Below are 23,196 nucleotides of genomic sequence, written 5' to 3' on the forward strand. Positions count from 1 at the left end.
TTATATAAAGGATATTTCTCAAGATATTGATCTGCAAGTTGTGATTCATTTACAGTTTTTTTCTGGGGGCCCAAAGTTAAACTTGACATGCAGCTGTTTTAGATTCAGAGCTAGTTAGTGTTTAGAGAAGCTTGATTTTGGGTTAACACTTTTACTTTATTTTTCTCCACCGCAAGTTTTAAATTTCTTTTTGTATTATACTGACTATGTTAATTGTGAACTCACAATTTTGGTAAGGGACATAATTAGCTTAAATTAAATATCATACCAGAACAAAATATAGGGTAGTAGGTTTATACACTTGGAGTACAGAAGGCCTGTTTGAACAAGACGCAAAGCACAAAGGGCACAGATAAATACTTTTGATTACATCAACATTTTAAACTGTGCAATGAAGGGTACCATAAACAAATGAAAAGAAAACCCATAAGGTAGAAAACCCATATTTGCACATATAGAGAATTAGAAAAACCTCCAAATCAAGAAAGAAAAAAGACAGCCAGAGAGGAAAATGGGCAAAGGATATTAGCAGATTATTCACAGAAGAGAAATACAAGTAACCATGAAAATATACTTAACTTTATTTAATTAAGTAATTAAGAAGACTAAACTATTAAAACAACAGTGAGAAACTATTTTATAACTGTTAAATTGGCAAAAATCACAAAGCTTTAGTGAAAACAGATTTTCTCATGGTGGGGAGGAGTATAAATTGGAATAACCCTTTGTAAAGCAACTGTGTATATCTAGTAAACATGAAGATGTGGAAAAAAGGGAATTCTTGTGTACTGTTGTTATGATTGTAAGTTGGTACAGCAACTATGGAAAACAGTACAGAGAATCCTCAAAAAATTAAAAATAGAACTACTACCATGTGATCCAGCAATTCCACTTCTGGGAATATATCCAAAGGAAACAAAAGCACAAAATGGAAAAGGTACCTACATCCTCATGTTCATAGCAACATACTTAACAATAGCCAAGATAGGGAAACAACCTAAGTGTCCATTGATGGATGAATGGATAAAGAAGTCGTGGAAAAAATACACACACACACACTGGAATATTATTCAGCCAAAAAAATGAGGAAATTGGGCTTCCCTGGTGGTGCAGTGGTTGAGAGTCCGCCTGCCGATGCAGAGGACATGGGTTCGTGCCCCGGTCCGGGAAGATCCCACATGCCTCGGAGCGGCTAGGCCCGTGAGCCATGGCCGCTGAGCCTGCGTGTCCGGAGCCTGTGCTCCGCAACGGCAGAGGCCACAACAGTGAGAGGCCCGCGTGAAAAAAAAAAAAAAAAAAGAGGAAATCCTACCATTTGCAACAACATGGATGGCCCTTGAAGGTATTATGCTGAATTAAATAAGTCAGAAAGAGATAGACAGATACTCTATGATCTCACTTATATGTGGAATCTAAAAAAACCCACCAAACTCTGAAAAAAGAGATCAGACATGTGGTTGCCAGAGGCAGAGGGTTGGGGGAGGGAGAATAGGAGGATGGTGGGGGTGATGGTAGGACAGTAGGACAGGGTGCAGATTTCCAGGAATAAGGTAAATGAGTCCTGGGGATGTTAAGTACAGCATGATGACTGTTGTTAACACTGCTGTATGATGTATGGGAAAGTTGTTAAGAGAGTAGATCCCAAGAGTTCTTATCCAAGGAGAAATTTTTCTTTTTTTCTTTTCTTCTTTCTTTTCTTTTTATTGTATCTATATTTGAAGATGGATGTTAGCTTAACCTATTGCAATAATCATTTCATAGTATATGTAAATCAAGCCATTATGCTGTATTTTTAAACTTACACAGTAATGTATGTCAATTGTTTCTCAATAAAACTAAAAAAAAAAAAAAAGACAACCATGAGGATATGTGCATCCTGTGACATGTCCATTCAATTTTGAGATATCTGCCTTAGAAAAACTCTTGCACGTATGCACAGGAAAACAAGTACAAGAATGTTCAACCCAGCGCAGTTTGCTATAGTGAAAATGTGGGAACAACCTGAGTTTTTATTGATAGAGGAGTATTTACCATTGGCAAATAAGTTGGTTCCATATTGTTTCATAAAAGATTTCCAAACGTGGTTGAGTGAAAATAGTAAGGTACAGAAAAGTATACGTCATTTACTTAAAAACAAAACCAGGCTCACAAACTGTGTTTATATATTTTTTTAAGTATGAGTCCCAAACTGATTGGGAACTGGGATTGGTTTTTAACTTTTTCTATATTGTTTGAATCTTTAAAAATAATTAAATATGTAATTATAAATAAACATTTTTTTAAGTTTAAAGATCATGCCAATACTTTATCCTATTTACCAACTGAAGTTTCTTTTCTAGTATTAACAATGGAGAGCCAGTGTTTTCTAGATAATACAGTGTAAAATGGGACACATTGTAGGTTCTTAGCTTTTTCTTATTTTGTTTTGTTTTTGTTTTTGAGAGCTAGGGTTGAAGTGGAAGGGCATGGGCTTTAGAGTTAAATATTAAGTTTGAATTCTAGCTCAGCCATTTTTTAAAACTGAGCAGGTTCCTTAACCTCTCTGAGCTTCAAAAAAGTCTATTTCCTACCTCATTGGGTTGTATAAGTATTGCATGTGCTGGTTTTCCTCATTTCCCCATCTCTTTTGGTCAAAGGAAATTAGTCTAATGTGGTCTGAGATCAAAGATGGTCTTGTATGGGTGATAAAATATTTTACCAGAACATACTGTGTCCCTGGATCAGGACATACCAGTAAAGATGGAGGATGTAAATAATTAGTTTTAGAGGTTTATTAACTTTTTAAACCATTAAGCTATCTATATGTACTTAAGATCAAATACTATATCATGTTAGTGATTTATATATGATATTAAACTTGAAGCTTCTAAACAGTTTACATGACAGGTCGTTGGTTAACAGGGTTACTTTTCTAATCTCAGAGAACAGTCTTAATTTAATTCAGCACTTATTTGTGCCAGCCAGCATCTAAATCTCAAGAGGCTTCAAAGACAAAAATGTGTCTCAAAAGGACTCTGGTAAGGGAGAAGAAAGTCAGATTTAAAGTTGAATATATGTATGTACTCTGCTTTTCACTTACACTGCTCTTGCTCTTGTATCTATTAATATCACATATTGTAATTCATGTGAATATTTTCTGGGGAAACTTGTTTATTCTAATACAGGGACTCTGTATAAAATACTAATATAATAAAATGAGTGGTCTCAATGATGTAGGTAGCCTGTCAAGCAAAAATTTTCAAATGGGACCCCTTATCATTTAATTGCAAAATAAATAGCTAATGCTTTGATGGTATTTATGCTTGGGAAGAGAGTAAAAAGAAATCGTTTTGGACTTTACCCGTATGAATTAGAGCCTCCTGAGTAATTAATGGTTAATAAGTGAACGCTTCCCACAAGTTTAAAGGCTGTAGCTGAAATGGGTATAGATTATGTGTATTATCATATGTGTAAGGTTTTATGTAGCCCAGGAATCCTTGAAGAAAATCGGTAAACATCCTTGGTTAGATGAGCAGAAGTTTAAATAAGTGAGTAGGGGGCTATAGTAGGTTGGCCTCTGGGTGTTCATTAATGTTGAAACCCAATGTCTTGTGAGTTGTGATGTCTGGGAGGGATATGTAGTAACAACTGTAATAAAACAACAATAATAAACATAATAGCTAATGTTTATTGCATATTTACTATGTGCCAAGCACTATGCTAAGATTATTACATAAGTTATTTTATTTACTCCTCACTACAACCTTAGGTGGTAGGTATTATTTCCCAATTTTACAGAAAAGGGCAGAGAGATTAGGTAATTTGCTTCAAGTCACACAGCTAATAAGTACCATAGCTAGAAATCAAATCCAGGTCAGCCTGACTCCAGAGCCATGTTCTTAACCATTGCAATAAATTGCTATGTTGTTTTAATCTGTAAAATTAGTATGTAGCAATAATAACATAATCATCAATATGTTACCTTCTGTGTATATCAAATGTATTCTAAAGAAGCAGTTTATTATTAGACATATTCTTTTTTTTTTTTTTTTTTTGCGGTACGCGGGCCTCTCACTGTTGTGGCCTCTCCCGTTGCGGAGCACAGGCTCCGGACGCGCAGGCCCAGCGACCATGGCTCACGGGCCTAGCCGCTCCACGGCATGTGGGGTCTTCCCAGACCGGGGCACAAACCCGTGTCCCCTGCATCGGCAGGCGGACTCTCAACCACTGCGCCACCAGGGAAGCCCTATTAGACACATTCTTAATGTCATACCCATTTTATAGCAAGAGTGACTGTGGTATATAGAGATTAAGTGATCAGCAGGAGGTGATTCAATGGAGAACCAAGAAGTTTCTGATCCACAATTGCTTTCACTCGTAAGTTCATATAAAGATCATACAGTATATACTTATCTTTTTTTGTGTGTGTGGTAAGCGGGCCTCTCACTGTTGCGGCCTCTTCCGTTGTGGAGCACAGGCTATGGATGCACAGGCTCAGTGGCCATGGCTCACGGGCCCAGCTGCTCCACGGCATGTGGGATCTTCCCAGACCGGGGAACGAACCCGTGTTCCCTGCGTCGGCAGGCGGACTCTCAACCACTGCTCCACCAGGGAAGCCCTATTTACTTATCTTTTACTTAGATATTTCAGTGCAGTGTACTGAAGCTATAAGTGCTTATCTCAGACTGCACTGCACTGAAATATCTAAGTAAAAGATAAGTAAACACTGTATGATCTTTATATGAACCTTGTGAGTGATGCTATCTGAGCAAGACATGGACTTTTGGGCCTTAGTGTGGATTTCAGAACAATAGAGCATATTGGTTCATGTCAGAAAACTTAATCCTGGTCTTGTGGAAATCACAGCAAAGCAGAAGAAGAAAAGCCAATCTGAAATGCTTTTCCTTTTCCAAGAGGGCAGCTAAGGTGCCCAGATATCTTTGCCCTCTAGGGGTGCAGGTGTGCAGTTTTTATTCTTTAATCATTCACATAAATTAAAGCTTATTCTTTTGCATTTAAAAAATAACAGGAAATGACACCCTCCATGTTTTATTGCCAGACAAGAGCTTTGAACTTCTGTCTCGCTGAAGTTTGGTAAAGTACAAAGATTTTCCATGGCTGGGTGGTACCCTTAACCACAGAAGGAACATTGGAATGATAAGAGCTGCACATGAAGGAAACCACTAGGGAGCAGCAATTTAGAGAGAGCTCTTTGCACTTGGCTTGTGTGAAATTTTTGGGGAGGAACTTCTTCCTACCTCTGCTGGCTCTTCTTAGCTCCTTCGCTTCACGCACAGATGAAAAGAGCACTAGGACATATATACACTACCAAACGTAAAATAGATAGCTAGTGGGAAGCAGCCGCATAGCACAGGGAGACCAGCTTGGTGCTTTGTGACCACCTAGACGGGTGGGATAGGGAGGGTGGGAGGGAGGGAGACGCAAGAGGGAAGAGATATGGGAACATATGTATATGTATAACTGATTCACTTTGTTATAAAGCAGAAACTAACACACCATTGTAAACCAATTATCAATAAAGATGTAAAAAAAAGAAAAAAAAGAGAAAAAAGAGCACTAGGGCTTTCTGTTTCTACTTTCCGAACTAGGAATGGGTGGAGTGAATACTTTGTGGTGGGGTGGTTCTTCGTAAGAAACTTCGAAATATGGGGACAAGTTTTAACTTCACACAAATGCTGATTAGCATGCATACCTATGCAGGTGGGGACAGGATATAGACACACTCACATACACACATATGAATTCACATGGACACAAGTAGACCACATCTCTGAGATGATTTTACTATCAACATACACCCCTGCTTTTGTGCTCTGTGTAAAATGAAGATCATATTTATTTCTAAAACTGATTAGAAAGTGTCAGTGATGAGGCAGTGTGGTATATAGTGTTAAAAGCATGGGTTCTTGGTAGGACACACCTTGGCTTGAATCTTGGCTTCTCTTCTCACTAGCTGTGTGATCTTGAGCAAGTTACTTTAATTCTATAAATCTCAGTTCTCCCATTTGTAAAACAGAAACATGATCAAAATTTCTATCATAGGATTGTTGTGAAGACTAAATAAAATCATGCATGTAAAACAATTAGCACAGTCTCTGGCCCATTGTTGTTCAGTAAGTTGCACAGGTCCTCAAAATTGGTAGAGCTGTTATTATCATTATTATGTGTAATATTAAACTCTAAATGTCTGATTGGTAGCTGAATGTTAAATAAGTATAGTCCTTTATTTATATTTGTTTTCTTTTTTCCTTCCCCTCTCCCCCCTGCTTTTTTTTTTTTTTTCTCATGCAAAGTCTGTTTTCCAGAAAAGTCCTCCTTTTTTTGAGGAGGACGAAAGTACTTTGATTTTAACTGCTCTGAAAACATTTCTCCCTTAAAGAGCTTTCACATTGACTTTTAGTCCCTGGAGCTAGGGAGGAGAAGCAGCAGGATTTGCTTCTAAGTAGAGCTCTTTCATTTATACCATCAAAAAACAAAACAAACAACCAAACCAAAAAAAACCCCTAGTCTTGTAGTAGCCTTAGGTAGATCTAAGTCATAAAAGCCTATATAGCCGGAGGAAGAAATCTTTTTGTAAGACCAGGATAAGTGAGTGGAATAAGGGAAGGAAACTCAGAGGTGAAAGTATACCTGATTTTAATGTTGGTTTGGCCATTTTTTCTTCCCAATTTCATACATGCTTAATTAGAAAACAATTAATGCCAGAAATCATCTTTTTTTTTTTTTTTTTTGGCCATGCCACGTGGCTTGCAGGATCTTAGTTCCCTGACCAGGGATTGAACCCAGGGCCAACAGCAGTGGAAGCACTGAGTCCTAACCACTGGACTGCCAGGGAAGTCCCAAGAGATTGTCATGTATTATCTCACGACTTCACTGTCAGTTTTGGCCATTTCTTGGCGAAATAGTTTTCCAGTTGGATGAACTGTTGCTGAAGCACTGGTTTTGTTTTCACATCTCTTTCTGAGGTCAGGGTTAGAGAATGTTTGTGGTAGCTGATAGTTGTTAGCTTTGGGAAGCACTCGTATTGATAGAATAAGTCATGGAATGTAAACATGTCATTCATCTGGACTTTAGGCTGGTGTAAACATGGTGAAACTTTAGGTAACCACTGTCAAAGACTCACTTGAGTAGAGCTTGGGTAGATAAACTTATATTTGCTTTATAATCTCACTAAACTACCAGGACTTCAGGAATGTTTTTTTGAAGTACCCATTTTTACAAATTTTAGGTAATTCTTTCATATTTTCCTGAAGGATGAAAATGTGAAAGAGGCAAATGCCCATCTCAGTAGCAACTTTGTGGAACTGCTTTTTGGCAGGGTATTTATTACTTTTGGGTTTTTTGTTCTTACTGTTCCAGACGAAAGTTGTTTTGTTTTGCTTTTTTGTAAAAAATAGGATGGTAAATGGAAGTACTGAATTGGAAGTTTCTATATGAAGTGTGCCAGGCTACCACTGTTATACCTAAAGACAAAACTCAGGGAAGGGGAACAAGCATTTGGTGAGCACCTGCTATATTAGAAGCTCTGCTGTATTACTGAAGTAAACCTCCAATAGCCCTTTGACATAGCTTTTAATAAAATATATTATCAAGAAAACCAGGTATTGTGGTTTATGAATAGTAACGGTATTGTTATCCACAGGAAATAGGCTTGCAGAATAATTTGCTCAAGGTCACACAGCTAGCATTTGGTGGGGCTGAGAATGGAACTCAAGTGTCTTGGAACTCCAAAGCCCAAGTTCTTAACCAGTGATTCTTAAACTACATCAGAAACATCAAGGGTACCTGTTAAAAATTACTGGGCTCCAGTTAGAATTTTAAGGTCACCAGTCTGAGATATCGTCAGATGATCAATCTGTATTTTAACAGGGTGTCTCAAGTGATTCAGATCAAGAAGTTGATTGACCATGTTTTGAGAAAGAATTAAATTATGTTTCTTTCATCACTTATATGTGGAATCTAAAATATGATACAGGGACTTCCCTGGTGGTGCAGTGGTTAGGAATCGCCTGCCAATGCAGGGGACATGGGTTCGAGCCCTGGTCCGGGAAGATCCCACATGCCATGGAGCAGCTAAGCCCATGCGCCACAACTACTGAGCCTGCGCTCTACAGCTCACAAGCCACAACTATTGAGCCCACATGCCACAACTACTGAAGCCCGCACACCTAGAACCCGTGCTCCACAACAAGAGAAGCCACTGCAATGAGAAGCCCGCACACTGCAACGAAGAGTAGCCCCCGCTCGCGACAACTAGAGAAAGCCCGCATGCAGCAGCGGAGACCCAATGCGGCCAAAAATAAATAAATAAATGTATAAAAAAATAAAAATAAGTAAAATAAATTATGATGCAAATGAACTTATTTACAAAACAGAAACAGACCCACAGACATAGATGACAAACTTACAGTTACCAAAGGGGAAGGGGGAAGGGATAAACTAGGAGTTTGGAATTAGCAAATACAGACTACTATATATAAAATAGATAAACAACAAGGTTCTACTGTATAGCACAGAAAACTATATTCGATCTCTTGTAATAACTTATAATGGAAAAGAGTATGAAAAAGAACATATATATATAACTGAGTCACTTTGTTGTACGCCAGAATCTAACACAACATTGTAAATCAACTATACTTCAATTTATAAATAAATTAATTAAATAATGTTTCTTTCCACACTTGATAAAGAAGAAAACAGGTGCAGATTAAATAACTGTCCAAGATTAAGCTATCAGACAGAGCCATGATTCCAACCCAGGTCTGTCTAATTCTAATACTCATCACACCCTGTATTACAAGCCCATGATTAAGTCACACATTTATCCGTCACAACAAATGTAGAAAACATGATTTCTGATAAATTGGGCCACACAGATTTCATGGTCTTATTATTTACCAAGGTTAATAACTTATGACAACTTTACTGAAATCTTCATGGTCCTTAAACTTTTTCAGTGACTTTTTTTTTAATTAAAGAATTGAGTTTTCCTTGCAGTCAGATCATCCATGTTTCAGGCATAGAATCATTACTCCCTGGGATAAATTTCTGGGACATGCAGAAGTGGAAGAAGGTGGAAGGAGGTAGGAAGAAAGAATCCCCAGGTGTACCTGCTAAATGGTGCTAAAGCTCCTCACCCTAATCACTGAAATGAAGAGTGAAGGGTTGATATTAATACTAACAGCGAATCACATGGCAATAGGTTATGTTCTACAGCGTCTCCCATTCTGCCCATTGAGACTAGCTCAGTTAGGGCCAGCAAGTTTGGTTTGCCTATTCCAGTCCACTTGCTAGAACAGAACCAACACCTTGATTGACTTTCATGGCCTACTGGGATTGGAAGGACTTTTTTTTTTGTATCCCTCTCACTTTCTCTTTCTGTCTTTGTTTGTTTGTTTTTTGTAGCCCAGCGCCATGTCCTCACATACATGGAGGATGCAGTATGCCAGCTGCTAGAGAACAAGGAAGATATTAGCCAATATGGCATTGCCAGGTTCTTCACTGAATAGTAAGTACATGAGTGCTTTGCCTATAGCGTGGGCCCAGAGGAGGCTTTTGGAAGCAGGCAAGATACATGAAAAGTAGAGCAGGGCAATGCTGATTATGTAGTGGCAGTGACTGCCTAGACTGATTGAGGGCTGCCCAAACAGGTTTTGGAACATGCCTTTGGTGCAGCTAGTTTTGTCCAATGATAAGTCTCATGAGTGGTGATAACTATAAAAGTTTAACTGCTGCTTGTTTGATCTATTAGATCTGTTTTTTTTAGGTTCCTCTTATAATTTTTAACTTTCCCTGTTATTCAGAATATTCACTCTGATTTCCTTTAGTCAGTGTTCCTTTAGGCTGTGTTTTTCTTGGCTGGCTTTTTTCATGGAAATGCTTAGGGTGATATTCCTGTGCAGTTTTCTTTCTATAGGAGGCTGTGTCAATCACTTAATGATTTAAGATTATTTCTAGAGGCAGGACATCTTTCCCAGATTATATCTTTGAGGAGTAGTGTTTCTTTATAAAGTATGCTTGGAGTGTGTAAAAGTCAAAATGATTATTTTTTAATTTATTAAAAAATTGTTTTCTTCAAGTTACAATTTCTTCAAGATATAATTGACGTATAGTACTGTCTAAGTTTAAGGTGCGTGGCATAATGATTTGATTTACATACATCATGAAGTGATTATCATAATAAGTTTAGTGAACATCCATCATCTTATATAGATAGATAATTAAAGAAATAGAAAAAAACTTTTCTCTTTTGATGAGAACTCTTAGGATTTACTCTCTTAACAATTTTCATTTGTAACGTGCAGCAGTGTTAATTATATTTATCATCTTGTACATTATTACATCCCTAGTACTGGTTTACCTTATAACTGGAAGTTTTGCCTGCCTTTATGCAATTCCTCCTATCCCCCACCCACCTCTGATGACCCGAAATCTAATCTCTTTTTCTATGAGTTTGTTTGTTTTTGAATTATTGACCTATAACACTGTTACCTCCTGTTACACAACGTAGTGTTTTGATACTTCTATGCATTTGAAACTGATCACTGCAATAAGTCTGGCTGTGATAGTTCACCATACAAAGATATTACAGTTTTTTGTTTTTGTTTCTTTTTTAGGTATTACATAGTTATTGACCATATTCCCCACACTGTACATTTCATACCCATAAGTCATTTATTTTGCAACTGAAAGTTTATACCTCTTAATCTCTCTTACCTATTTCTTTCTTCTTGGTATCACAGAACTGTTTTTAGGCTGAATGAAATAATCAGTTTAAAATACCTTGGTCTTCATGAAAGGATATGCTAAAGAAATACAAAAAATTATTTTTATTACCAAAATGCCAACATATTTATATAATCGTTTGTCTTCTTTTTCCTTTTTTTCTGGTTTATTGTAAGCATTCTAAAAAAGGAAGAATAGGGCTTCCCCGGTGGCGCAGTGGTTGAGAGTCCGCCTGCCAATGCCGGGGGCGCGGGTTCGTGCCCCGGTCCGGGAGGATCCCGCGTGTCGCGGGGCGGCTGGGCCCGTGGGCCATGGCCGCTGAGCCTGCGCGTCCGGAGCCTGTGCTCCGCAACGGGAGGGGCCACAACAGTGAGAGGCCCGCGCACCGCAAAAATATAAATAAATAAAAGAGGAAGAATAGCCTCTTATAGGCTTCTACTTATGGTGCATCATGAGCTCAAGTCCATCCTCCTTGAAAACAATTTTATTTTCCTCTCTGTTCTCCAGAGGTTCCTTGAAGATCAGACATCTCTTCTAATGGCCTTAACTTGGGTTGCTGTTAGGGGAATTCTTGACTCCCCCTAGCTCTTTTGCTGAGCTATAAGTCTTGCAAACAAAATCTAGATTTCTTATGGATTGGAATTTCAAGTTCCTGGGAAAAACAGGCTTTCCAGGATCAGAGCTGGTCCCTTCTCTTCTCCCAGTCTTCTAAAGGAGGGTGAAGTAGAACAAGGAATGTCACTTGTTCTCGAGGTATGGGCTGAAGCAAATGAGGTGGACTGGGAATAAAGACTGAGATTGAATAGCCTTGCTTGCTTTTACAGAACTGACAAGCCTAGGGGTCAAGTTTCTAGGCTATTTAATCTGTACGAGCACCCTTGAGGCTCCTTGCCAAATGAAATATGATTCTTCTGGGGACAATGCTTCTTCCTGGCTTTTTTCATTTTACTCTATTCCCCCTCCCCCATCTCCTTTATAAGTCTTTTCCCTACTGCGCTGGTTCCTTGAGGGTAGGCATCGTTTCTTCTTCATCCCTGTATTCCCAATACCTGGCATGATGCTTATTATATGATAGGTGTTAGGTAAATGTTGAGTCTACAGCTGTATCTGTATTTTAGGTTATTGCATACTATCCACTTTTATTCTTGGTCTTATTATGAATAAGGACCGTCTCTTGTTCTTTCTCTCTTTTTTCTTGATTCTTTTTGATAAAGTTCTATATCCTGTCATTTAAGAAGCTGTATACTGGAATTCCCTGGCGGTCCAGTGGTTAGGACTCCGCACTTACACTATGGAGAGCACGGGTTAGGTCCCTGATCAGGAACTAAGATCCCATATGATGCGCGGCACGGCCAAAAAAATAAAAATAAAAAAGAAGCTGTATACTATGTATGTAGCACTCCAAAAGTGAACCCACTGGTGTATGTAACTAATACCAAACTCTAGTAAGGCTTATAACTGTTTCCAAATGCTATTGACTATAGCTTTTATCTAGCAGTACACTGTTGGAAAAAAAAAACCTTAAGACTTTTTTCCACAGTGCTGATAGAAATCTAGTTGCCAAGTGAGCAGTTTCTTGTCCTTAGAAAACTAAAAATTACATAATCTATGTGAATGGCACATACCTGACATTTTTTAAAAATAGATCTTTATTGGAGTATAACTGCTTCACAATACTGTGTTAGTTTCTGTTGTACAACAAAGTGAATCATCCATATGCATACATATGTCCCCATATCCCCTCCCTCTTGAGCCTCCCTCCCACCCTCCCTATCCCACCCCTCTAGGTCATCGCAAAGCACCGGGCTGATCTCCCTGTGCTATGTTGCTGCTTCCCACTAGCTATTGAACATTTGGTAGTGTGTATATGTCGATGTTACTCTCACTTCACCTCAGCTTCCCCCTCTCAAGCACCCCCCAACTGTGTCCTCAAGTCCATTCCCTATGTCTATGTCTTTGTTCCTGCCCTGCCGCATCAGTACCATTTCTTTTTTTTTTTAGATTCCATATATATGCATTAGCATACAGTATTTGTTTTTCTCTTTCTGACTTACTTCACTCTGTATGACAGACTCTAGGTCCATCCACATCACCACAAATAATTCAATTTCGTTTCTTTTTATGGCTAATATTCCATTGTATATATGTGCCTCATCTTCTTTATCCATTCATCTGTTGATGGACACTTAGGTTGCTTCCATGTCCTGGCTATTATAAATACTGCTGCAATGAACATTGTGGTACATGTCTCTTTTTCAATTATGGTTTTCTCAGGGTATATGCCCAGAAGTGGGATTGCTATGTCATATGGTAGTTCTATTTCTAGTTTTTTAAGGAACCTCCACGCTGTTCTCTGTAGTGGTTGTATCAATTTACATTCCCACCAACAGTGCAGGAGGGTTCCCTTTTCACCACACCCTTTCCAGCATTTACTGTTTCTAGATTTTTTTGGTAATGGCCATTCTACCTGACATTTCTATAACTCTAAAACACCGTATTGGCCTGAGGCAAGTTATTTTAAGAGGTGAGCCAGCATCAAAGCTCCAAAATCCTTAAAAAAAAAACAAAAAAACACAAAACTCAACTTGAAAGGTGTGCATATATGATTGAATAGGAAGTAGTATTTGGTAGACAAGGAGACCTGAATGGTAGAAGTTCCTGATTTTCCTTTGATTGTGAATTTATCTACTGAAAATCCTTCTTTCGCAGACCTGAGTTTTGTATTGATTTATAGAAGCATAATGAAGTGAAAAGAGCTCTGCCCTGGGAAGAAAAAGAGCTCCTATCCTTATAAGTCCTCACTCCATAATCTTGGGAAAATTTCTGAAATTTTCTTTCTTTCTTTTTTTTTTTTTGGGCTGTGTTGGGCCTTCGTTGCTGCGCATGGACTTTCTCTACTTGCAGTAAGCGGGGGCTACTTTTCGTTGAGGTGCGCAGGCTTCTCATTGCGGTGGCTTCTCTTGTTGAGGAGCTTGGGCTCTAGGCTCACAGGCTTCAGTAGTTGCAGCACGCAGGCTCCGTAGTTGTGGAACGTGGGCCCTAGAGTACGCAGGCTTCAGTAGTTGTGGCTTGCGGGCTCTAGAGCGCCGGCTCGGTGGTTGTGGCACACTGGCCTAGTTGCTCAGTGGCATGTGGGATCTTCTCGGACCAGGGATCGAACCCATGTCCCCTGCATTGGCAGGTGGATTCTTAACCACTGTGCCACCAGAGAAGTCCCTCTGAAATTTTCTGGGCTTCAGTTGCCTCAGCTGTGAAATGGGTATAATAAAGTCTAATGTGCTAATAAATAAAAATAATGTAATAATTGTATAATAAAAAATGTTTTATTAAGCTCATACTATGTTTCAGCAACTATAATTCTTTGAAGTAGGTAATATTATTATCTCTATTTTATAGATGAGGAAACTGAGGCTCAGAAAAGTTAAAATAGCTTCTTTAAGTTCACAAGCTAATAAATGACAGAATTAGGAACCAAGCCTCATCTGCAGTATTACAAAGGCCACTATTCTGTACTGTCTCCAAGTCGCTCTAATGCCTAATGTTGCTGGAGGCCTAACCAGATAATAATATGAGGTCTCTTCTAGCTATGGTTTCTGGATTCTTTGAAATTTCCCTTATGAGCTGTACTTCACACAGTTTATCACATAGCTTTGTCTGGTGACCTCCATTCATTGCCATTTAAATGTTTTATGTTGTCCTTTTGGAGGGGATACAATTGGAGCTGTCTCTAAACAATAGGAAACATAATTTTTTTAAAAATGTGTTAAGTGTGCACTTCCATCTATCAGTTTCAAGTTCAGACATTGAGATTCTCATACGATTAATGGTGGATAATTTACCTTTGAGCAATGATAAAAATACTCTTCAAAATTGTTTTTGGAAGGTTTTTCTGCTGATTTTCTTCTATGGATCAGCTTGCCCTCTCACCTGTGCTGTCACTCCTTGGTGCTTGGTGTTTTCCAACAAATCCATGATTGTTCCAGCAAATCTGGATAAGCTGTAAAGCATGAGTAGCTAAGCTGTACTGTGTGTGTGTGTGTGCGTGTGTGTGCATGTGTGTGCGTGTGTGTCTGCAAGACTGTGAGCTCGTCAGATCATATTCTTCTGGACACTCTTGAAAGAGGGATACGAAATCCCACAGGATTTTCTTTCATGTTGTATGCAACCTCTACCTCTGAATGCCATCTTTCAACCAATGAAAGGTAAAAGGAATTAATATTTAGAGGTGCTGCTCGAAGAATAGACCAAGTGTCGGCACGGGGTCAGGACCTCTGAAGAAGTACAGACAAGAAAATGAGGCTAGAGTAGCTGTAACTTAGAAACCACAGCAGAGTGTGACCAGGTTCTTGTGGGAAAGATAAAATGAGAAATGTGTTTTTTTAGGACATTGGAAAATAATGATGAGAGAAAAACAGGCTGAAATCTGAGAATTCCTATCACAATTAGGAACCCTTCTTCACAGGCTAAATTGATAGTTACAACACTGTGGCATCAGAGAGCTTGACCTCCACGTACTAATATAGAAAAGAATGATACTCTGTGGTCTTGGTTGGTGGGCCCAGGAGGACTCTTTTTTTATAATCAAGTGTCTTGTTTTTGTTTTTTTTTTAAATGATGATTTTACCTTCCTAGGGAGGTTTTCAAGTTTTGGTTACAAGTACATATACAGATATCCTTCATTGATGGAAGTTTTTTTTTAAGGATATGTGAGAATATAAGACAGCATTCATTCAGTAATTATTTTTGAGCACCTACTGTGCGCCTATGTGTATTTGGCAATGAAGAAGATATAGTGGTGAACAAGACAAATAAGGTAATTACCCTCATGAACCTAGCTGTTTAGTGAGGGAGATAGTCAATAAACAAGTAAGCTGACAATGACGACAATAGCTAATAGTTAATAAATACTTGCTATGTGCTGGGCATGGTTCTAAGCGTATAACATGTATTATCTCATTTAATTCTCAAAATACTATGAGGTGGAATATTAGTATTATCTTCATTTTATACATTAGGAAATTCAGGCACACAAAAGTAACATTCCCTAGGTTACACAGCTGATAAGTGTAACAAGATAAACAACAAGGAAGTAACTAGGATAATGTGATATATAGGATGGCCAGGAAGGCCCCTTGGAGGAGATGGCATTTGAGGTCTTATCCCATGGAATGACTGGCTCATCCCATTTGAGAGCTGATGAGTTATCTCAGCTCAGGTGACCTACCTTCTTTTTGTCCACCTTTATTACCTAGGCCTTCTGTGTCCAAAAAAAAGAATTTGATTGATTTTATGTGCTGCTTCTCAGAGTGGAATACCCTTAACAGGCAGTAGTCACAGAAAGCTATCTTACAAGTAATTGGCCTCCCTCATGCACTGCTCATATATAATAAGTAAAAATAATAAAATAATTAGTCATAAAATTATTTGTGTTATCTAATATATAGTATAAATATGGAGATGGAAGTATTTATCAATCTTTGGAAAAAGAACATTAATAATTCCATTGTGAAACATATTATCAGAATTCAGTTGGGAACTTGCATGCTTTTTTATATACTCTTGTAGTAAAAGGTACCAGCCTCAAATTCCTTTTTTTATTGTTTTAATTAGAATAAGTCCATGAAATGTGAACTTCATTAATTCACTCTTGGAGAAAAAAAGGAGATTCCAATAGTGCATATTCTTAAATCACTTAAAATATAACTTAATGAAAACAATGCATGATTATAAAATATGTATTATTTCTTCTTTTTTAAAACAGGTGCTCTAAGCCCTATGAAAGATGACCCACTTCTCTCCTCAGTAATCTAGAACAGTCAGGGTATAAACTTTCAGTTCTAAAATTGGCAAATTTTTTGGAATTATCCACCACCCAGCATTTAAGTAATGTTTTGGGTTCTTCTTGTGCCCATGGTAACAGAGGAGTGGATTTGGAGCAACAAGAAACACATCAGAACAAACTAGGAACTCACTGATTTCCAGGCTCATAGCTTTGAATGAGGGGTGGACTTAAGACTTCTCTGGGCCATTTCTGCTCCATGTTTTCCCAATTTATTGTTGTTAAATTGAGTCAAAATATGGTATAGTGAAGGAATGGTGACTAATCCTATCATTGGCTTCTTCAAAAGGTGTAATACTTCTCCCAGCCTACCCCTCACCCCCATCTTTTTTCCATAGTTCAGTTCTTAGCTGGAGTTGACACACTGTAACAGAAAATAATCCATTTTTCATTGTCAACATCTGGATTCTCAGACTCAGATAATTGCCACGAATAGATTTTGCCATAGCTGAAGCAATCCTATCCTCACTGTTATTGGCCCAGGCATTTCTGTTAAGCCATCATTTGTGAAATCTATAGAGGATTCTGGTTCTTTTCCATATTACCAGAGGTATCTTATAGCAAAAGGACACCAGGGAAACATAGTGGTGAGTTGAGAGTCACCAAAATCTATTTTGAAACTTAAAAATCCAAGTTCATTGAGGACATAAGAAGCTGCTTATTTGCTTAGAATCCATCTCTCTTCTTCAGTCCCTTCATGTTTTGATTATAGGAAACCATCCAGCAGCACTTGACCTGGTAACTGAGGAAGCCATTTCACAGCCCACTGGTCCCCTGACTCATTTAGAAGTTGCAGTCAAAGGTTATGGAAGTAATAATTGGGCCCAGATTCTCCCTGTCAGGAAAGACGTTACTTCCCCACCCCCTCCCTGCTACAATTTAAGAGAAATTTAGCTGTTGCGAAACTGTGCAATAAGAGGAAATGAAGGAACTCCATCCTTGGCTGAAGTATTCTCAAGACCCAGCGATATTATTTCTGTTTTCATGGGAGCTGCTTTTACAGCTAGCTAGTATAAATTTTAGGTATAATTCTCCACACTAAAATATTTCCCCTTAGAGAAATTACTTGATTTATTTTAATCTATAAATAATACAAAGAACCTTTACTTGGTCCAATCCAAGCCCTGGTATTCCTTGTCACTCTGATAATTCCCTGAGTACTCCTCTGGCAATCAGGTAGACACACACAAATCTGAAGTAACATGTCAGTAGTGCTATTAGCAATGTAAAATAGCTAATCAGAAGTTAAGAAACTTTACTTCATCAACAATAGAGCAATTTAAATTCATCAGTGCTTTTAACTTCTTCCATAATTTGCTCAGAGCTCTCGAAGATCTGTGGTGCTGGCAGCAGAGGCCTGGCATGAGAGCAGGAAAGAATGACACAATCTGGCACCTTTAACCAGAGGGTTGTTAATGAACTGGGATGGGGCCAGAGGGGAGAAAGGGGAAGGAGGATGGACAGTTAGATTTTTGGCAGCCACACAAAGGTCCTTCTTCCCTGAGAAAAGTGAAATGAAAGTCAAATGAAGCTTCTCTCTGTTATTATGATTTACTAAGATGTTTGTCTGTCCATAGCCTCCGGCCCCATGGCAGGTGCATCTTTGCATTCCGACTTCCCCACAAAACAAATTCTCAGGGTCCTTCAAGAGGGGTCATATCCAACCAGGTTCTTGTCTGAGGCTACAACTGTGATTTCTTTCTTCAACTAACAAATGCAGCTCTGAGCAGCACGGTAGAAACTACCTTATCAGAAAACGTTATGAGCATGTAAATTTATTTGAAGACTCATGATTCCAGGATTACTGAGTTCTGGGGCTGCCACAGTAGGTAATGCCATTTCTGGTGTGGCCATAGAAGCAGCCTTGAATTTATCCCTTTGTCATTAAATAGCATTAATAACAAATGCCTTTGTTAAGGTCCTTGTGTTATATTTTCCAAGTCAAAACAATTGCTAGGGATGAAAATACCTGTCTCATAGGGTTGTTATGCAAATCTAGTGAAATGACAGGTATAAAATATCTGACTGTATGTAATTCATTTTCATCAAGTCTCATTCCCCTTTAGCTCCAGTTTTCTGGGATTTTTGCTTCCCTCCTACTTCATGGCTTTTTTGGAAAGTGATAGTCTTCTTCTTCTTTCTCTTTAAATGGTATCAAAGTTGAAAATCTTGCGGACTTTTAGTCTGTCTTGTTTTCTGTAACACTTTTTGCTTACCCTGCACTGTTTGGAGATTAAAGATGTTTGATGATTTTCTGCACGACTATTAGCCATTTAGTGTTAGCCACTTCACTCATTATTTAGTTTATTCAGAGAATAGCCTAAGAAAGCTTTTCTTTTCTTTTCTTTTTTTTCACAAAAAAGCCATTTCCTCACTTTCTGTCTATACCCTCTTTCCTCTGGCTGCCAAGATTTTAAAAATTCAAGGTGTAATGGGAGACCTGAGCTAGTCAGGGCTATGCAGCTTGTATTGTTCCCGCTCTTAGCTCTAGCAGTACAGTGATGTGCTCAGGGTAATGAAAAGCAGACATTCTCTGCTGAGGTCATTGCTCGTCACACTGGCAGCTTGCTCCAGGAAGCTGTTTATCTGTGCTTGCTGAGCCAAGCTCCAGCCTCCAAACAGTTGGATGTACTGAGAAACCACAGAGCCCAAAGAGAGAATGTTACACGGGCAGGTCCAGGCAGAGACAGTATATTTACACCACACAAGCTGCAATTTACATGCGTGGGGGTAATTGCTCATCTGCACCCTCTCAGACTTCACCTTCTATGTAATTAATATATGTGCCCTCTCAAGGGGGTTTAACCTAGAGAACTGTGCAGCTCTGTCCAAATTGCCCTGAACATCCGCTAACTTGCCGTAAGGAAAAAAAGGTATTATAGAAAACTTGATGTAAAAACCACCTTTTTTTTTTTTTTTTTTACATAGACCATTTTTAAAGTCTTTATTGAATTTGTTACAATATTGCTTCTGTTTTATGTTTTGCTTTTTTGGCCTTGAGGCATGTGGGATCTTAGCTCCCTGACCAGAGATTGAACCCACAACCCCTGCATTGGAAGGCGAAGTCTTAACCACTGGACCGCCAGGGAAGTCCCCAAACCACCTTTTTTTGTGTGTGTGTGGTACGCGGGCCTCTCACTGTTGTGGCCTCTCCCGTTGAGGAGCACAGGGTCCGGACGCGCAGGCTCAGCGGCCATGGCTCACGGGCCCAGCCACTTCGCGGCATGTGGGATCTTCCCGGACCGGGGCAGGAACCCGTATCCCCTGCATTGGCAGGCGGACTCTCAACCACTGCGCCATCAGGGAAGCCCACCCAAACCACCTTTTTAAGGTAGTGTTTTTCTGAGTCAAATTTGTTGTTCAGAATCTTAAACCATACAGGCCCTATCTCTAAAGCATCCCAAAACACTGTTCCTTGCATGGTTTTTCCAACTAAATATTTTTCTTCATGCCTTTACCGAAATAGCATATTGTTATAGAGCTTCAAATGTGGCCTATATCAATAGGAATATAAGATATGGTCACATGCCTAAGGGAGTGTAATCTGGTTGAGGAGATAATGCTTATTGATTAACAGCTAGAGAACAATTCAAGACCTTATATAATGGCATTAAATTGTGCTCTGAGATCTGAGAGTAAGGTGAAATAATGGGTACTACAGTAGTTACACCATAGAGGAGTTTGTTTTGACCTCTGTGATGGTTAATTTTATGTGTCAGCCTGACCAAGCTAAGGGGTGCCCCAGTAGCTGGTAAAACATTATTTCTGGATGTGTCTATGAAGGTGTTTTCAGAAAAGATTAGCATTTGAATCAGTAAACTGAATAAAGAAGATTGTCCTCACCAATGCATATGGGCATCATCTAATCCACTGAGGGCCTGATTAGAACAAAAAGGTAAAGAAGGGTAAATTTGCTCTCTTTGCTTGAGCTGGGATTTCCATTTTCTTCTGCCCTTGCACATCGGCACTCCTGGTTCTCAAGCCTCCAAACCTGAACTAGAACTTAACACCATTGGCCCCTGATTCTTGGGTCTTTGGACTCAGACTGAGACTTATACTATTGGCTTCCCTGGCTCTTAGACCTTCAGATTTGGTTGAATTAACCAACTTTCTTTGTTCTCAAGATTGCAAGTGGCAGATCATGGGACTTCTTGGCCTCTATAATCACATGAGTCAATTCCATAATTAGATAAGCTATATCTCCTCATATATATTTATATATATACTATTGGTTCTGTTTCTCTGAATAACACTGACTAATATAACCTGGAAAGGTGAGTAGAATAGGGATAAATGAAAAAGAAAGAAGTATTTTTATGTGACATGAAAGCACTGTAGCATAGTGGTTAACAACACAGACTTTGGAATCAGATCTATGTTCGAGAGCCTGCCATCTAACTTAATAGTATGTGACCTTGGGCAGGTTGCTTAGCTTCACCTATAAAATAGGGAGACTCATATAATAAAATAAAATTCCATGTTACATGACTGATAGAAGGTTTAAATGAGATAATGAATGTAAAGTGCTTGGCATTCTACCTAAGTTATACTAGGTGTTGAATAAATGATAGCTACTGCTACTGTTCATTCATTCAGAAATATTTACTGAGTGCATTTTGCTAGTTTTCTAGACACTAGGGGATAGAAGTGAACAAAACAGACAAGAAATCTCAACCTTCATGGAGCTTCCATTCTGAAGTTAGCTATCATTCAAACTATCTTTATTTTACATTTTTTCTCTTTTAATTATTTTAGACTTACAAAAAAGTTGCAAAAATATTATTGAGTTCCTATAACCCTTTCACCCAGCTTCCATCAATGTTAACGTCTTCTATAACCATAGTATAATTACAAAAGTCGGAGACTTATTACTTGAAAACTATTAACTATCTATAGACTTCATTTGAATTTTCACCTTCATTTTTGAAGGCCTGTTTTCTCTTATATAAATTCTAGGTTGGCAATTATTTTCCTTTAGCACTTTGCTTATACCATTCCTTTATCTTCTTGTTTACACTGTTTCTGTTGAGAAGTCAGCTGTCAGTCTTATTCTTACACCTTTGAAAATAATCTTTCCTTTTACAGTAATCTCTAGCTACTTTTGGATATTTGGTCTTTGGTTTTTGGTAGTTTTTCTATGATGTGCCTAGGTTTGCTTTTCTTTATATTTGTCAACTATTTGGGGTTCTCAGTGTTTCTTGAACGTGTAACTTACATCTTTTATCAATTTTGGAAAGTTCTCAATTTTTAGCTTTTCAAATTACTTCTGTTCCACTATCTTCACTCCTTCTGGGATTCTAATTCCACAAACATTAGACTTTTTCGTGGTATCCACTCTTATGCACTTTTCTGCATTTTTTCATCATTTTGTCTTTCATGCTTCATTGTGAATATTTTTTTCTGACTATTTTACAGTTCATTAATTCTCCTTTCATTTATGTCTAATTTGCTGTTAAACCCATCTACTGAGTTCTTAACTCCAATTATTATTTTGTTTTTGTTTGTGTGTGTGTGTGTGTGTGTGTGTGTGTCTTACTGTGGCACTTTTAATCAGTCTTTTAAATGCAAAGGAAAGAAGAAAGAAATTGCAAGTTGGACGACCCAGCAATCCCACTGCTGGGCATATACCCTGAGAAAACCATAATTCAAAAAGAGTCATGTACCACAATGTTCATTGCAGCTCTGTTTACAATAGCCAGGACATGGAAGCAACCTAAGTGTCCATCGACAGATGAATGGATAAAAGATGTGGCACATATATACAATGGAATATTACTCAGCCATAAAAAGAAACGAAATTGAGTTATTTGTAGTGAGGTGGATGGACCTAGAGTCTGTCATACAGAGTGGAGTAAGTCAGAAACAGAAAAACAAATACCGTATGCTAACACATATATATGGAATCTAAAAAAAAAAAAAAAATGGTGAAGAACCTAGGGGCAGGACAGGAATAAAGACGCAGACATAGAGAATGAACTTGAGGACATGGGGAGGGGGAAGGGTAAGCTGGGACGAAGTGAGAGAGTGGCATGGATTTATGTATACTACCAAATGTAAAATAGATAGCTAGTAGGAAGCAGCTGCATAGCACAGGGAGATCAGCTCAGTGTTTTGTGACCGCCTAAAGTGGTGGGATAGGAAGGGTGGGAGGGAGATGCAAGAGGGAGGGGATATGGGAATATATGTATACGTATAGCTGATTCACTTTGTGATAAAGCAGAAACTAATACACCATTTTAAAGCAGTTATACTCCAATGAAGATGCTTAAAAAAAAAAAAGAAATTGCAAGTTGGGGAAACTGTAAATGATTGAAAGTTAGTTTGAAGAAACCTTAGGATTTGTTTACTAGTATTTCTCATACTTTTCTTAGTCTTGCCTCCCCTACAGTGCATCTTCATTCTTTCTTATTTTTATTTCCAGCAGCAAAGAGGATTTTAATTAGCTTACTTTCTATAGTTTATTCCTCTAGTTTATTCTGAAAACCTTCGTTTTAAAATAGTAGTTCAAATATGCTTTTCTTGTTTGTTTTTTACAGACTTATTTTTAGAGCAGTTTTAGGTTCACAGCAAATTTCAGAGGAAGGTAGAGATTTTTTATATACCCTCTGCCCCCTAAAAATTCATGCTTC

The 23,196-nt window shown here is 38.4% G+C and overlaps 1 protein-coding gene across 3 annotated transcripts in view; it reads left to right on the forward strand.

Moving 5' to 3' along the window:
- Nucleotides 1-23,196, forward strand: part of CUNH11orf49 (chromosome unknown C11orf49 homolog) — a 190,635-nt gene that overhangs the window by 25,827 nt on the left and 141,612 nt on the right. For all 3 annotated transcript variants that reach the window (XM_029208691.1, XM_029208690.1, XM_029208692.1), the window contains one exon: nt 9,409-9,511. In XM_029208691.1, the coding sequence (XP_029064524.1) occupies nt 9,409-9,511 (103 nt within the window). The remainder of the gene's footprint in view (nt 1-9,408; nt 9,512-23,196) is intronic.

The sequence above is a fragment of the Monodon monoceros genome, unplaced genomic scaffold (genome assembly GCF_005190385.1).
Source record: "Monodon monoceros isolate NGI ecotype Baffin Bay Population unplaced genomic scaffold, NGI_Narwhal_1 Super_Scaffold_7, whole genome shotgun sequence".
Lineage (NCBI taxonomy): Eukaryota > Metazoa > Chordata > Mammalia > Artiodactyla > Monodontidae > Monodon > Monodon monoceros.